Source organism: Myiozetetes cayanensis, unplaced genomic scaffold (genome assembly GCF_022539395.1).
Source record: "Myiozetetes cayanensis isolate MyiCay16 unplaced genomic scaffold, myiCay2020 scf4, whole genome shotgun sequence".
Lineage (NCBI taxonomy): Eukaryota > Metazoa > Chordata > Aves > Passeriformes > Tyrannidae > Myiozetetes > Myiozetetes cayanensis.
The window spans coordinates 32334143-32351569 of record NW_026087631.1 but is presented as its reverse complement, the minus strand read 5'-3'; the positions used below and the strand labels follow the sequence as shown (position 1 = coordinate 32351569).

Sequence of the window (17427 nt, the reverse complement as noted above, 5' to 3'; positions counted from 1 at the left end):
GCCGCTCTCTCACCTTGTCCAGCTCATCGTGCAACTCGGCCAGGCTGGGCCGGAGCAGCTTCTCGCCCAGGTCGGCGGCCGTGTGGCGGTAGTGGTCGATGCGGGGCACGGCGTCCATGGTGTTGTGGCCGAAGGTGCGCAGGTAGTAGGTGTTGGTGTGGGTGTCATAGTAGTAATGGTGGTGCCCGCCCGAGCCCGAGTGCAGGCTGCCCTCGCTCATCACCGTGTCACCGCCGTTCTGGACGCCGCTCACGTTGCCGCTCTCCGAGCCGGGCTCGCCGGGGCTCTCGCCGCCGGCCGACGGGTCCACGAAGTTCACGCGAAACCTGCCCTTGGCTTCCTCGCCGCCCTTCCCTGCCGCGCCGACGTCCCCGCCCGCTTTGCGGGGCCCCTCGGCCACCAAGTCCACCTGGAAGCGGCTCTGGCTCGGCGTGGGACCCAGCGGTCTGCCCAGCGCATCCTTGGCGCCCTCATCGCTCGCAGACCCCGGCACTGCCTGCTTGCCCTCCATGCTTTCCTTCCCCCTCGCTCCGCTTCTCCGAACACCGCTGCTGCTGCCACCGCAGGCGGCTCCCGCAGCTTTAAAGCGCCCGAGCAGCGCCCCGGGGCTGCTGCAGACACAGCGCCGCGCCCCGCCCCCGCCGCAGCGCCAGGTGACGGTGACGGCGTCTCCGGTCCTTCCCGCCTAATGCCGCTGTGCCCAAGAAGCAGCGCACTCAACTTGCCCCGCTGCCGCGCAGGGAGAGATGCTGGGGATAAAACCGGCGGCGCGGCGCAGGCTCCGCCCGCTCCCGGCTGCGCGGAGGGAGTGGCGGGAGCGCGTCCCCGGGCGCCGGCGGCTCCTCCCGCCCGCACTATGGCGGCCCCGCCGCATCCGCCCCGCGGCGGCGCTGGGAGGGGAGAGGACGGGAGGGTGGGGGGGCAGCGCTGCGCTCCCGCCCGGCACAGCCCCCCGGCCGACGCCACGTCTCGCGAGAGCGGCGCGGCGGCGGCCGGTCAGTACGCACCGTCCGCGGCACGCCTTGCGGGTCCCTCAGACACACCCTGGAGTCCCTAACGCACCCCAGACCCCCTCACAAATCCCGAGTCCCCTCGCACAAACTCAGGTCCTTCACACACACCCCGAACCCGTCTCACATTCTCGATCTCCCTCACGCACTGCCCGGACCCCTCACACATCCCCAGTCCCTAACACTCCCTGGACCACTGAGACACCCCCCGATCCCCTTCACAAAATCCCCGGTCCTCTCAGGCACCCCCCGAACTCCCTCATACACCTCTCGATCCCACCCACACAACCCCCGGTCCCTCACGCACACCCCGGACCCTTCAGACACACCCTGAACCCCCTCATACACCCCAGACCCCTGCACACAACCTCAGTCCCTCACGCAATCCCAGTCCCTCACACAACCCCAGATCCCCTCACACACCCACAGGTTCCCCTCACAAAACTGGTTCTCTCAGGCACCCCTCCCCCCGAGGCCCCTTGTACCCCCCCTGATCCCTCTCATACAAACTCAGGTCTCTCTCACACACCCTGAACCCCTCAGACACTCCCAGACCCCTCAGAAACCGTCCAAACCACCTCATACACCGCCCAGACTCCTCAGGCATCCCTCGTTCCCTCAGACATACCCTGAACCCCTTCACACACAGCCTAGTCCCTCACACACACCCTGACCTCTCAGGCACCCCAGGGCCCCCACACACATCCTCTGGACCCAAACCCTCCAAAGCCATTCAGACACTCCTGGATGCTCAGACACCCCCTGACCTCCTCACACACACCCTGAAACCACTCATATGCACACCCTGGTCTCTGACAGACACCCCCAGATTCCCTCACACATCCCAGTGCCTTGCACACTCCCAGCACCTCCTCACAGACACAACCAGTCCCTAAAACACCCCTGGACTCCTAAACACTCCTAGACCCCTCAAACACCCTCAGGGCCCCTAACACACACCCACAGTCCATCACACAACCCTTGACCCTCCCACACCCCCTGGGTACCCTCTCACATACCCCTTAGATCCCCTCACACACACCTCACACACCTGGTCCCCGTCAAGCACCCTACAGAATCCCAGTTGGAAGGAACCGTAGTGGCTCAACTGGTCCCACCTCCCTGCTCCAGCAGGGTCATGCCAGAGCACATGGCACAGGATTGTGTCCTGATGGTTTTGGAATATCTCCAGTGAGGGAGGCTCCATACACTCTCTGTGCAATCTGTTCCAGTGCACAGTCACCTACACAGTGTTCTTCCTCATGTTCAAGTGGAACTTCCTGGGCATCAGTTTCTGTCCATTGTCTCTGGTGTCCTATTGCTCAGCACCAACAAGAGGAGCCAGGCTCCATCTTCTTGGCAACCCGCCTTCAGGTTGATGAGGTCCCTCCTCAGCTGCCTGTTCTTGAGGCTGAACAGGCCCGGCTTGCTCAGGCTTTACTTGTAAGAGAGATGCTCCAGCTCCTGAATCATCCTCATTGGCCCCAGACCTCCACATATACCCCCATACCCTTCACGCACCCCCAGATTCCCTCACACACACCTCAAATTCCCTTTTCACCTTCCAGCCTCCAGATCTCTGCCAAGTGTACTGTAAAAACTACTCGCATAATAGATTGAATGTCAGTAATGTCTTTTTCTGCTGCAGTTTTTCATCGCTATCCTCTTAGAGCTCATTCTTTCTTCAAAAGTATACACGGTTCTTTAATTTGAAAAGTGGGGTCGTTCTGCCTCCCTGCTCTTACTGGAATAAAAGGGCCTGGATAATCCATTAAAGCATAGAAAGTTGGCTCTGAGGCTGTGAAAAGAAACCTCAGATGTGAGTCAAATACTTCAGCTTCCGTAGTCAGAAATTAAGCACAGACTCAGCAATGATTTTTTGTTGTGATGTTGGTTTTTTTATTTATTTACATTTGAAGGCAGTATCTCACATAATATCAGCAGAAGGGGGCTGTGTCTCCAAACCCCTGTTTAGGTGCTAAAAATCATCTAGCAAACATTACTTCATTTAGGCCTCTAGAGCAATGGCACCTCTTTATTGCAATAGCATTATAGTCAGTACTTCTTGGTTCCAAACCTCTTTTTCCCCTAGTATGTAGTGTTGTATATTTTCCCCCTCTGCCCAGCAAACTCTCTGTGCCAACATTTGTTTTCTAACTCACCATTTCTCTACTGTTTTATTTCAATTAACAACTACCTGGTGATGTAATCCAACAGAAAAAGACTGGAGCTATAAAGTTGCTTTTCCATAACAGTTAGTTAGAGGAAGAAGTGTTTCAATTTTATGCCTAAAAGAAAGCTGATGATGCCTTGGCAGGTTGTTCCAACACTGTTTCAGAAAAAAAAAATCTTATAATTAACAATAGTTTGAGAAATTCCTTGATTCACTCAAAATTAAAAAAAAAAAAAGTTTTAAAAATACAGAATGTAAAGAAAAATAATGTATGTGCAAACTGGAAAATAAAGTATGAAGCCATGCTGAAGTTTTTACTATTTTGTTTGAAAAAGAGCAGATGATGAAGAGAATGAGTCAGAATAAAAGATTTTTGTTCAGAACTGAAAGCAAACAGCACCCAAACAGCAGATGAAACACAAGGAAAATCCACTGGAACATTTTTCTTGGCAGACAGAAACACTTGGTGATCAACATCTGCATAGAATGTCGTATGATAAGGTGTTTGGAAACAGCTTAGACTTGTAAATGGTGATTTCTGTCAGTTCCCTGGATGAATAAGTAAAACCAGAGGAAAGCAGGTTGTCAAATCCCATGGATTGGTGATGATGGGGTTATACTACAGCGTTTAGCTGTTTTAAAGAGCATTCTACATGTGTGTTTGGATACGTCTGCAAGGCGTTAGTTTCTCTTTGGTCTGCATTTATATTATTGCAACGCAATGCTCAAATGTTTAACAAGTCCCACAGTTGTGCATCCCCAGATCAAATGATGAGGTTGGCCATGCACATGCTGAGGGAGACCACAGATTTACACTTTAGGTTTCAAGAAGAGATTCCGCTTTAGAAGAAGGAAGAGGGGGAGTAGATTCAAAGAATGTGCTAATGAAAAGTACATGGGGCACAGATAAGTCCTGAGAGAGGAGAGCACACCATCCAGATGGAAAGACAATAAGAGAATCTGTAACTTAAGGAGAATAAAAGGTACATAAATTACCACAAACTGCCAATTAAAATGTCATCAATACTAAAAAATACACGTTGAGAAAAAAAAAAAGGCTCGCAATTAAATTGTTTCTGACATACCACTACTCAAAACATTATCATAGTAGAGTTTAGGTATTGTTGGTGAACAAAACAAGTGCATAACACATTAAATAAAGATAAGCAATAAATTACTCTTATTCTGGCAAGATTATTTACCACAGAACGTTTGCAATTTCTTGTTTCTAGAAAGGGAGGAGGTAGGAGCTGTGGAGGGTTTCAGTGTCCTGTCGATGATGCAAAAGCATTAACTGAAAATCCCAGATCTGGTTTTAGTCACCAAGTGTCCTTTTTCTACTTTGAACATGTCATTTGCCAGCTTCAGCTGATACTCCATAGTCCTCATTTGATAACCAATGTGAAACACTGGAAAATGCAAACACTTTATGACACTGTGATTGTGGTAATCATTTAGATCTTTACTAGATCTCTCTCCCATTTGCCTCTTTTCCAAGCAGAAGAACTCTAATTTTAAGTCCTTGCTCCTGTGGACACTGTTCCTCTCTTCTTTGTGCCTTTTTGGTTCTAACGGATCCTTTCTGAGAAGTCTCAGACTCACAAGCCTGTAGATCCACAGGTCTCCCCTCAGATCATTAAAGCTGGGTATCTTGTTTCCAAAGTTAATGTCCTCAGGCACAAAGCTGGTTTTAAGATGCTGTGCATCAGAGTTAATAATTCAGCAGTTTCACCCTTGAGTTCCTCTAGAGCTTCTGAGTGTCGTTTGGACCTATTACTTTGTTACTGTTCAGGTAGATCTCTCCTATTCACTCCTTGCAAAAAGGCTCCAGCAGAGGAATATCTCCTGCCTCTTCCAAAGTGCAGGCAGATGACAAGAATTCATTTTGGCTCCTGATAGGGCCTTATCTTCTCTGAGTGCTCTTTTTATATCATCGTCGTCCATTGGCCTTAGTTTCTTGACAGCCTTGCTGTTCCAGATAATACTAAGCAGTGATTTCTTACTAATTTTATTTTTTTTTCTATATATTCTATTTTGGCAGTCATCTCATGCTTATGATGTGTTTTGGTTTAGGCTTACTTTATTTTGACACTTCAGGTTTTCCAAGGGAAAGGTTTCTTCTTGTAACTTGCCTTATTCCTGCTGCTTGGTTGCACCAGTTTCCTCTCAGCCTTTCTCAAGACATTCTTGACTGGTGATACAAATTTGTCATCCCTCCAAAATTATTTTTTTCAGCAATTGGCACCTGTAAGAACATAACTTTAGGTTTTAGTGTCCTTGCCAGCTTTGTCTTTGATCAGCTTACTCATTTTGGGTTTTTTTTGAGAAGAGGTCTGCTGGATTCTGCGGTTTTGTGTACTTCTTGTTCTTGCAGGGCAAACTGTAGTCCTTGTTGCAATACAGTTCTTCAGTGCTAAAATTTTAGAGCAGGTCCTGTGCTGCTTAATGAGGGTAATTTCCCCTTTTGTGTATCATCTGCCCAGTTGCCCCTTGATACAGTTGTCGTTAGCATCTAAAATGGTTGTTTCTTCATCTCTATCCCATGTCACATTTCCCCAGCCAGCACACAGCCTGATGCATCATTCCTCCTTTTCCTTCCTTCATTTTTCTTCTTTTATATACTTTCCTTCCTTCTTTTTTTCGTTACTGTTCCATAGCAAATAGAGGCAGAGTTAATATTCGTATTTTCCTACTGTGCTGTTTATCGTGTCCTTTATAACTATTACAGGTGTTCATCCAAATCAGTGCTTACGTAATACTATCTTTCTTTTTCAAGAAACCTGGATGAAGTCCTAACAAATACTGTATTGTCATGTGGCAACTTACCTGTATTTGTATTACACTAATCCTAGCTTACAAGAAAAAAAGGTAATTGCAGCAACACTTTTGAGAGGCTGCCAGATAAATCCTATGATTAAGACACTCAGAAATGAAATCCGTTTGCTGGCAGCCGGATGTGGTACTGGAAAATCTTTTCCAGGGGGCCCTTATTGTTCCGACGACGCTTTTGCTGCATCCATGTGTGCCTTCAGTATTCCACGGCTCTTGTTTTTATGGATCTGGTGGTAGTGGGACCACATCCATATTGATTCCATGCCTAAAATTTCAGTATTTCTAACATTCTCTGAAGGCTGATATGCAAGATAGGTTTTGGATGACTTCTTCAAAGGACTTCGGTTTTAATAGTCTGTCACCAATGTAGTTACTTAGGATTGAGATGGAGGGTCTATCTCATCCAAAAAGTAAGGTTTTACATGATGCTGTGCTTTTTTGGTAGCTGGAGGAAGGATATTCAGCACCTGCTGCCTTCTCTGAGTTTGTGAGTTTCCATGTCTAGTTTTAGGGTGCTGGTTTATCTTTAAAGTTCTGGTTGTCTTCGTATCCAAGAGACTGCCTTTCATCCTGTGCCCATATCAGTCCAGTTGAGACCAGTCAAGCCCCACAGGCTCTAGAAACCACTGCCAAGGTGTACATGTGACACAGTAAGATTAAATGCAAAGACCTTATAATTATGAACTTAAATTATCACATATCATTCAGAGCACTTACTGTCTGACTCATTCCTTTTTTTTTTTTTCTCAGCATTTGAAAACTGTAGTGTGTATGTTCCTGTGTTAGGAAGAAGAAATTATACAAAGCGAGATGGAGTTCATTATCTAAAACTGCTGCAGTTATAGGCAGATACACCAAGAATAACTTAAGAATATAGATGAAATTATTGCAACAATTCTGGAAATGTAAATAAATAAGCCAACTAACAGGTTTTTGTGCAGTCTAATGTTTCTTCAAAGCAAAATGATACTCTTAGTGAATTTTTTTTGTTATGTTTCTAGTTTTAGTAATTTCTACTTGTCTCAGTCTCTGAGGAATTTTATAGTGGATGAAGCTGCACGGTGTCACTAAGGTGCTGCTGAATGGTAAAGTGGGCAGCCTGAATCCTCACTAATTGTTCAATCCAGACTACAGAGTACTAATTTTGATCCAAACTACGCAGCCAAGTATCTCAGGACAGAGCTCACAGTCAATCGCACGAGAGATCCTCCTATTTCATTTCTCTGTGAGGTAGGAACTTGTCCTGATACTTTAGTCCTGACACCTCTGTGTGAACCAAGTCCATTTGGCATGATTCAATTGCTTCTTCAGTTCATCTCTCTGCTCTTTGAATCTACAGGCAGCAATCTGTCTCAGACATAAAGCTTCTGGACATTGTAGTCTGTATATAGTCATGAGATAGCTGGAATACAGGGATGAGGAACTGCTTTACCCTCCAGGGGTGTAGCTAAGTGATTTCTGTTTCCCATTTCTCCTTTTCAAAGAGATATCTTTTGGGTTTGGGTACTTAATCATGTTTCTTGAAGATAGAATGGCTTCCACATCTTTGTTTCCCTTTCATTATGTTCTGAAACACATGTCCTTTGGAGAAAATACCCATTTTGTGAAGAAGGCAGAGGAGGTGGGTTGGCCAGCAGCCCACCAGTGTCCACAGGTATCTGTATTTCCAGAGGCTCAAGTCAGTCAACCACATTCTACTCACACAATTAATTTTCAGTCCTTTTTCTTTTAATTCTTGAATTATGACAGTCAGTCCATTAATATTTTTTTTTAATTTCATGTTCTATAAACATTCAATATCAGAATGGAGTGGAAGTTACCAATCATTTCTGCTACAGTCATCCTTTTGTAGTTTTTTTTTTTTTCACCTTATCTACTTCATACACTGTTTCAAAAACTCTTAGTTTTTGTCCTGCCCTATTACAATGTGTTATTTTAGACTCTTTTTCCTGCATTTTTCTTATGAGGAACCATCTCCATCACTATTTATTATTTAGTGACAGCTTGGTGAAGGGACAGAAGACTAAAAGAGGTGTAGGAAAACAAGTAGGTGAGCAAATACAACCTGCTGGATCCAAGAGCTTGGGAGAGGGAGAGGTGAGGCTGCTCAGCTCCGTGTCCCTGGGTCCAGCCAGCACTGAGGCCAGAGATGTGATCTCAGCAAGCAGATACACACAGAGTACACCTCTACACCGTGGACATACCTGATGATTTAAACGTTGATCCACTTGGGGATTATAACAAAGTTTTCTCAAAAAAGAAAAAAAAAGGCAGCAAACCTAGAAAATCCTAGTATTTCAAATTAAGTTTATGCTTGTAAACAATAATCTGGAACTAATGGAAATGACAGAATTAGCAGACTGGCATTTTGCTTTCACAGCCTTTGTAGTCCAAGTGATGCTGACAGGTTCATATTGACTTATCTTACTATTTTTTTACCATGGCTATTCAGACTTCCTTTCACGTTATGAACTATCGTGATTTGCCTGTAAAGTGTAACTACCAGCTTGAGTGTTTATTAGAGTTTTTCATGGTTTCTGCCTGATGTCACTTGATACCAGTCCTATCTCAATGATATGATATTTATGTATTATGCATTATTTTCATGTGGAATCATTGGATTCCTTATATGTAACTTTACAACAGTTTAAACTTGCCAAGTCTTTTATGCTGACCTTATAGAAGTTAAATCAATTTGAGTTAGATTTGGGATCTACCACTCATCGACAGAAGTTCTAACATGCATTTTAACAGGAGTGGGAACTTGAGTAGGCACTGCCAAAGAGATTCATGTGTGCTACATGTCCATGCAATTAAAGAATTTTTCATTCCTTTCTACTACTGAATTTGCCAGAAAGATGTATACTAATTAATTCTAGGATGCTTTTTAAGGTGGTCAGAAATCTAAGGAGAATTTAGCTTCAGGATCTTGCTGGTAGGTGCCATAATGCTGTTTGGCAAAGTAGAGTAAAACAACTGCTTAAAACTGAGTGGTTCAGACTGGAGGGAGAAGTATAATTGTTTGAGTGGAAATCTTATGTCCTCCTCTGATATGATAAACTAAATGTCTCTTCGTGCCAGCAGCATAAAGTGTTGTTTTTCATAGAGTTTAAATGTTCAGGAAGTTAAGGTGATGGGAAAGGATTACACTGCTTCTATCATATGTCACCAGTGTCCTCTCCTACCCCTTTAATTTCAATTTATATTCAAATACTTGGGGAGGTAGGGTATGTAATTGTGATGCTTATGGTGTATGATTGGTATCAGAGGAGAGGATCCAGGGGGACCATGCAGGAAAGATTCACCTTTACCACATCTTTGAGGATGTCTGCACGGGGGAATTGTGTCCCACACACATACCAGCCTTTGGAGTGGAGCCACTGGGAGGGAATCAGGTAAGCTTGTTCATAAGCAGTTTTCATAATTATTTTTCTGCTTTCATCTTCAGAACAAGAAATTAGTGTGGGAACACAAAGGAATTAAGATGGTAGAAGATGTCTAGTAGATTCTGACTTGAACCACTTTACAAATGGGAAAACTGAGGCATAGAAAGATGACAGCTTGCATTGCGTCTACTGTATAAGAGTGGAGGTGGATTATCCTGAACATACAATAACTTCTCAGTTTTCATTTCCACATTTTTGTTCCACCCACAGATTCATTGGGGAAATTACTAATAGCAAAGGCAGTCAAATCCATTATAATCTTGTAAGCAGTGGAAGCTGAAAACCCACGTTTGTAGCAATGCACTTGTTTTTCCATTGCTTTCAGACTTAGAACTACAGACTGCATTACAGATATTAGTTGTAGATCCTTTGTGTAACTTTTAAAGATACGATGCCAGGATAAGTTGTTGTATATTGTATTCCTGAACAATGCTAAGTATTGTGGTCAAGTGTTATTTTTTCTTGGGGTATTTTTGTATATGCTATTAAGTCTTTAAATGCTCACACAGTGACTCACCTGCATCCTTTCAAAGAGTTTATCACTAATCTCTGAGAATCATTACACCAAAGTTCTATTAAAAGAAAAGGGTAACCCCATGTCTTTATGTAGGGCTGGAATACAAATGTTTTTCTTTTCATCATTAAAAATGTTTTTTTCCCCAGGATAAGATCAGGGTGACCTGAATGAATGGTCCCCAGGAGAGCTAAGGAAATTTGATGTTTATGAAAAGTCATTGATAAAGACAGCTGTACATGATATTTTTAAGTAAGAATGAGTGATTCAAAAGAAAAAAAAGTTTCGATGAAAACCCCATCATGGTGCTGCAACAGTTAAAAAAGGGATAAAAAGTGTGAGGGTGGTGAGGCCCTGGCACAGGTCACCCAGAGAAGCTGTGAATGATCCGTTCCTGGAAGTGTTCAAGGCCAAATGGATGGAGCTTGGAGCAGCCTGGTCTAGTTGAAGGTGTCCTTGCCCATGGCAGTGGTTTTGAAACATGATGATCTTTGTGGTCCCTTCTAACCCAAACCATTCTATAATTTTATTATTCTATGAAATTTTTATAATAATAATCAGTCACTCATCATCTCCATTTGAAATCATACAGACAGTTCTGATTGATTAGTTTGCATAAAAGAAAAAAGGAATAGACAAAAATCTCCAGTTTTAGAGAAATGAAAGTGTTCAGAAGTGGAAAAATGAGAAACTGAAAAGGCTGTGGTTTTTCAGAGAGGTCATAGAATCATAGAATCATAGAATTAACTGGTTTGGAAGAGACCTCCAAGGTCATCAAGTCCAACCCTTGATCCAACCCCACTGTAATTACAAGATCATGGCACTCAGTGCCACATCCAGCCTCATCTTAAAAACCTCCAGGGATGGTGAATCCACCACCTCTCTGGGCAGGCCATTCCAATGCCTGATCACTCTCTCTGTAAAGAACTTCTTTCTAATATCCAACCTAAACCTCCCCTGGCAGAGCTTAAGTCCGTGCCCTCTTGTCCTACTGGTGATTGCCTGGGAGAAGAGACCAACCCCCACCTACAAATAAGGTCAAATAAGAAAGGACTTAGCATAGGTGTGCAAAACACTGGAAGGCACTGGAAGAGGGATAATAGGGAGCTACAGTCAACCACTGAACTCGAATGGGACAATCAATTAAGTTAAAAAATAATGTCACACAGCATAATAAAGTTGTTGATGCAGACACCATAGACTTAAGTAGGTGGGAAGAAGGGAATAGCCATTCAAATGACCAACAACACATCAGCAGTTTTCAGGCAGAGGAAGATTTTTTTTAAAAAGCTCTTAATCTGTTTCTGTCGAAGTATATGTGAACTCTCAACAAGGATTAGAAAGAATTTCTCACCAAATCAGTGTACTAATTGCTGTCTGAGTTTCCTCCCTGCTTGCTTCTTGCACCTTCACTTAAGAGATTAGATTTCCAGAAGATGTTTACAGTATCTTACTTTTGCTCCTACGAAAACACCGCTATTCAGAGAGAGCTGGTGGAAAAAGTGTACCTTTATAAATGCTGGGAAACTAAACTGGCAGCACAAAATCTGATGAAAATTCTGGTAGAAATATTCAAAAGGTAATCTGCTCTTTCCATTTTCTTCCCCCTTAAAGAAAGGTACCTACAGCACCAGCAAAACAGAGACCGCCTTGCTCCTGCTTTAGTTAACTAACTGGTCCATATTTTCAAAATATCCTGTAAACAGTTCATTTAGACCAAGAGGGAGAACTTTGCTTGTAGCTACAGCTCGTTCCTACCCCACATGTCATATTGTAAAATTTGTTTTATGCAGTTTCAAAAATAACTTCTTCAACTGTGTCAAAAAACATATGGGAAGCATCACCCCCACACATTGCAGCCTATTGTCATCACCCATTTATGTCAAAGGGAATTAATATCCTAGGCACTCCTTCATCTTCACAGTGGGCTGGAAGAAAATGCACTAGAAATACTTTCCTGCAGCTGTCTTTGCACATCCCCTACTTGTGAGATCTGGATAGCCTTCTCAGCTGGAACATCAAAATGCAAAAATAACTAAATTTATCTTTTTGCAGGGCTCAGTGTTCCTTCTTGTATCTTTACTCTGACAGTAAGCAGCAGTCTTTCCTCCTATCCCTGTATGGTATGATCTCTTCAAAGATGTTTTTGTTTTGTTCTGTAAGGGAAATGATACTGATTTTCATTACTTTTGTTTTCCAGTTTGGCCCTGTAATAACAAACCTTGTTCCTTGTGTAACCAGTCACCTTCCACAGCAAAGACACACTTTAGACGAGGATTTGCCACCATTCCGTCACTGTCTTGTCTCATTTAGAAGTGAAATTCTGGATCTCTATCTGATTGTTTCTCCTAAAGCTATGGCTAGTACTCTGTTTTATATTCCTTGTCTTGTTCTGCTCTGTCTTTCCTCTTGGCCTTCATCCAGTAATACGGCTGGAGTTTTAGCAGGTTGAAAGGTACCTCATCCCAGATTACAGCTTTCAGTATTCCTCTAGGCCATTGAATTTTAAAAAACTGCTATATGTCCTATACTATATTGGAATAAATATTCTGTTGAATAGCTATATTATATACATAGCTGGACACCCAACTTAGCAAATTATATAAGTACATGTTTATCTCCTTTGGTATTTGAATTCATTTAGCATTCAGCTTGTTCAGGTCCATTAAGGTCAACCAGTTTGTTTAAGACACATGACAAAAAGAGGTGGATTGCTAAAAGAGATCCCTTGTTTTGCATTTTGGTACATGAGAAGAGGAAAAAAAAAAGGTAAAAAATATGGACACAAATGAGGAGTTTTAGAGATATAGATTGAAATACTTCACCTCACCAGATATGTTTAAGTGTTGTCACTGAAGTTATTTATTTGGTTGCTCTTTTTTTTTTTTTTTTAAGGAAATGTATTCAATAGAAACTGGAAATAGAATTGAGTAATGATATTTACATAGAATTTCCCTGCATTAATTTTCTAGCAACTGAGCCTAGCTGTGAACCACAGACAGTGAACTCCATAGGAGATTCTTTTATGATTCATATGGGGGTTTTCCATTTGACCCTACAGTTCTTTTTCCTCAGCTGAATGTATACTCTAATCCATCCACAGGCATCGTAACTTGTTCTTGTATTAAATAAGGAAAAATTCTGCATATGATTTAGGGGAAACTCTTGGTACATTTTAAATTCTAATTACAGTTTTGCAGGAAATAACACACAGCATATTTTGTTTGAAGGGAAACAGACACTTCAGAGGTGTAATATTAGATAAAAAATGTGGAGGGCTTTTTCCAGGTTCCTACTACTAATAGAATATGGATGCCACCATTACTTTACTAATTTGACAATTATTTCTAAGTAAGTAGGATATTAATGCACCTACTTTTATGTTCCAACAGGAAAGCAGGTGTTTCCTCTTTTTAAAGAAGTAAAACAGGTAAATGCTGAGAATGGCATTTAGGAAGGCAATGCTTTTCACTCCACTCGTTCCTTAATTCCCTGTCAACAGGTTGATGAAGTATAAACATCTCAAGCATTTGGCAACTGGATGCAATTAAATGGCCTTGTCTACTTATGAATTATTACCATAACTAAAATGTAGGCTTTATTAAATATATAGAAGACACTAGAAAGGCCTTCCCTAATAAAAATTATCCGAAAATTTATACTTAGCAGTGCTCTGTGAAAATTGCAACTTTGATTTCATAATCTAATAATTTTTCATGCATTTGCATCTTAAACTGTATTTCTGATGATATTTCATTAAATTGTTTTTTGATTAAACCCCCACAATATTTCAAATTTTCCCTAAGAAAATGAAGAAGAAACCTGGGTGACTTTCAAACAATACATAATGTAATGATTTTACCACTGAGGACAATGATATTAGAAAATAACTTTACATTAAAACTGTTGTGTTGTCTATGAATACTTTAAACAATGTAGTCCTTACAGTTCTGGAAAATAATTACTCTTTTGATAAATAATATTTTAGTGGTTGAATGAAATATTCCTTTAAGATAACTGACTCATAAATACAAACGTGATTCACTGAGAGTTCACAGCACAAATTTTGTTCTCTGTTTATCCAATATGCACAGGAAGGAAAGGTCAGGGCTAAAGGCAGAAAGTTTAGAAATCTAGGATAAAATGTTACAGTACATAGTAACTTTTAAATTTTTGCAGCTGTTGCTGTACTATCCAGATGTACTAAAATTCTTGTTTTTAATCTGGATAATGTCGTATTGAATGCTAAACATTTCACACACACAACTGAAGGCCCTCTTGATTTCTTCACCTGCATTCTGACTTGGACACTGGTCAAATTTCAGTCCTATTTTTTACCAGTTGAGTCATTCTGCAGATATTGGGGGGAAACACAGTACTGAGAGAAACCTTAGATACTGCTGGATCATTTTTCTATTGTTCTGTGATGTGATTGTTTCTAACTTACATTAATGTTGTGCTGCTTTTTAAAATGTAATTGATAAAAATTGAATGCAGCTGAAATGCTTAGCTAATTTATTATTTCAAACAAACACAACGCCTCTAAAAAACCCAAACCCACAAAACAAGGTCAAAATGTGTTATCAATCTGTTTATCTTAGTCCTGCCCTGTCACTGAGATAGTGCAACCTCTATTCAAATCCTTGTCAGATTTGGAGAGTCATTTAATAGTAGACACTCTTTTGTCTTGTTCTAAGTCTGGTTAGTGGGTCTGAAAGTTGGTATCTTGACACCAGTTTATTTTTCTAATATTTATTTTCTAAATACGAACTAGCATTTCTTCAAAATAGTGAATTTTCTGAAACTGCTCTAGAATTTCATCATAACAATACACTATCTGAAATGTATCCCAGTAGTTCATCGGAATTATGGATACATAGGGAAGGGAACACATTAGCACTCTTGCATGAAAAGTTTTCTGAAATTCAAACTGAATATTTATTTTCCTAATTATATATTATACAGGAAAATAGGCATTCTTTAGCTAAAGAAGAATTAATTATGACAGTTACTCTGATTTAGGCAACACAACATTAGAAAATTGCATACATACTTCTATATATTTGACAAAAAATACTATAAGCCATATATATATTATATATATAAAATATTATAAGCTATGTGGCTAATTGGGTCAATCATTTGTTGTCCTCCTAATTTCACAAAAGAAATGCTGTACTTCAATTTTTCTTGCCTGGTAAATACAGGAGTAACTACTTTGTACATTAAATTACTGCCAAAGATTCAAGGGTGCAAACAACCTTCAGAGAAGTAACTCAGATGCTTCCTCAGTGGTTTTTCGACTTGGGAAAGTATGCAGGGAAAAGTCTTTCATCACCCCCTCACCATTCTTTTCTTGTCAGGATAAGACTCTTCTTTTTCTTCCTTTGCTTCCTCTCCTTCCCTCCCCACAATCAGTAAGAGCCAGGTCTTTCTTTTGCTCCTCCCCTTCAGGTTTACAGAGCATAAACATAAATTTTAGCAGGCAAAAAGCCATTCTCTGTGAATAATGTTGCTGTTTTGATACCTCATTTCTGCTATGCAGGACTAGCCCAAATGGGAATTGTCCAAAGACAGGAATAGAACAGCCTCTTCCAGAGTCCCGTTTAAACTAGCTCCCAGTGCCAACATCCTACAACCTGGCTGTGCCAAAGCACCTTGTCTTCCTCTTCTGATGGGAACACCAGGAGCTTACCTGCCCTCAGTATACAAAACACTGGATTAGTCATTCAAGTTAAAGGTTAACTCCAAGAGCCCTCCATTTTTGCAATCCTATTCTCTGAGGAAAATCAGTTATTGTGCTGCACAGAAGCCTCGGTTCACAGGAAATGAATGAATCCATTCAGCTGAGGGGCCTTGTCTTCCCAGAGTCAGCCTGAAATTGGTGGGGGGAGAATTTCTAGAAGGCAACTGGCCTAGTCAAGTTCCAGTCACCTCCACAAAGGGTCCTAACTCCTTCTGCTAGCTGTGGAGACCAGATAGGCCAGCAAAGTTCTAAAAGTTTGCTAAATTAGGCAGCTGGCACACAACCCATGAGATGTGTGGTGTTTGCATCAGAACTCGGGGCAGGGGTAGGAGAGGGCAAGTTTTTGTCACCCAGGCTATGAGAAAACAACTATTCTACACTGGATTCTATGACTGGAGAACAAAACCTTTGCCTCTCAATGTATCACGTCCAGGTCTCTTCTTGATTCTTTTTCTCTCTTGAAGGGAAGCAGTAGAGTTATTACAGCCATCAATGACCTAGAGAGGCAAATTTGACCGAGAAAAAAGTGCATTGGCCTAAAACCATGAGAACAATAACGGGCAGGGTGAGGAGGAAGGAAAACAGATTTTTAGAAGGTGTGTAATTGTAGCTTTGGAGTAAGACAAATCAGCTGCCCCAATGGCATTCACAATACATATTTACTTAACAAAACCTGCAACAGTAGATTTCCCACTCTCTCTTCTCTCATCTGGTGTTTGACTGGCTCTAGTGCTCTGCCGTTGGAGAGCATACATTTCTATCTGCCCTACCCTCACATCACAAAGTTCTCCAACCTCTCACATGAAACTCTCATTGTTAACATTTGTTCTGCCTTTTCATATCTAGACAATCTTTCACCTAGCCAGGGCAGGTGTAATGTCAGGCTTATTCCATGCCAGAAGTGGCAGATACGTGTTCCTGGATCAGTCTTTACATTCTTATCCAACTTGTCAATACATACGTAATATGTTTTTGTGATTTTTTTTTTTTTTAAATCTTTACCACGAGCTACAACATGTTTGTGTCTACAGTGAGTATGTACTTTTCAAGGACATTTCTGGAAAAACCGGGTAAGATTTTTTAAAATACTATCACCGGGTTACAAAAAAAGGAAGTAATTCAATAGTACTACTTATACCATAATTATAATATTTTATGAATACTGTGAACTTTAAAATATCTGCTTTTGGTGTAGCAATATCCCATCTCCTGAAGAGATCATTCCACAGCATTTTCAGCTCTCATTTACATCTTCTAACTTTTCAAAATATATTTTGTATTTTCTATTGGAAACACTCATGGGGAAACAGGTACTTCACCTGTGTCTTCCTCCTCACAGATGTAGAAACAGAGGAGACTTAACAGTGATGGTGGAAGAGAAAATTTGTGCTCCATATTATTGTGATACGGACTAGCTCTCAGTGGTCCTAAAACTGGGGAGAAACCTTACATGCATATGGCCCATTTTTAGATTCAGTCAGTTCAGTAAAGCTGAAGAGGCAAAACAGAAGCAGACATGAACTTTTCTCAGAACTTTCTGAAATTTGGTATTCGTTATCAAAACACTGTGTAAATATTATAGCTCCACAGTTCCAGGTTTTGGCTTGGGCTCTGATTGCACTTGAATTGTTTCCGAGTGATCAAAAGAGAAATTAATAGATCCCTAGTAAGAAAGTTCACTTTATTCTATTTACAGTCTGGTCTAA

General features: G+C 41.6%; 1 protein-coding gene across 3 annotated transcripts in view; it reads right to left on the bottom strand.

Annotated features, from left to right (window-relative positions):
* Positions 1 to 721, bottom strand: part of SLC12A2 (solute carrier family 12 member 2) — a 56387-nt gene extending 55666 nt beyond the window's left edge. Inside the window, exon 1 of one of the 3 annotated variants that reach the window (XM_050328745.1) lies at positions 14 to 721. In XM_050328745.1, coding sequence (XP_050184702.1) covers positions 14 to 511 — 498 coding nt within the window. In that variant the 5' untranslated portion in view covers positions 512 to 721. The remainder of the gene's footprint in view (positions 1 to 13) is intronic. The other 2 variants (XM_050328744.1, XM_050328746.1) reach the window with 2 other exon arrangements.
* Between the last annotated feature and the right edge of the window lie 16706 nt (positions 722 to 17427).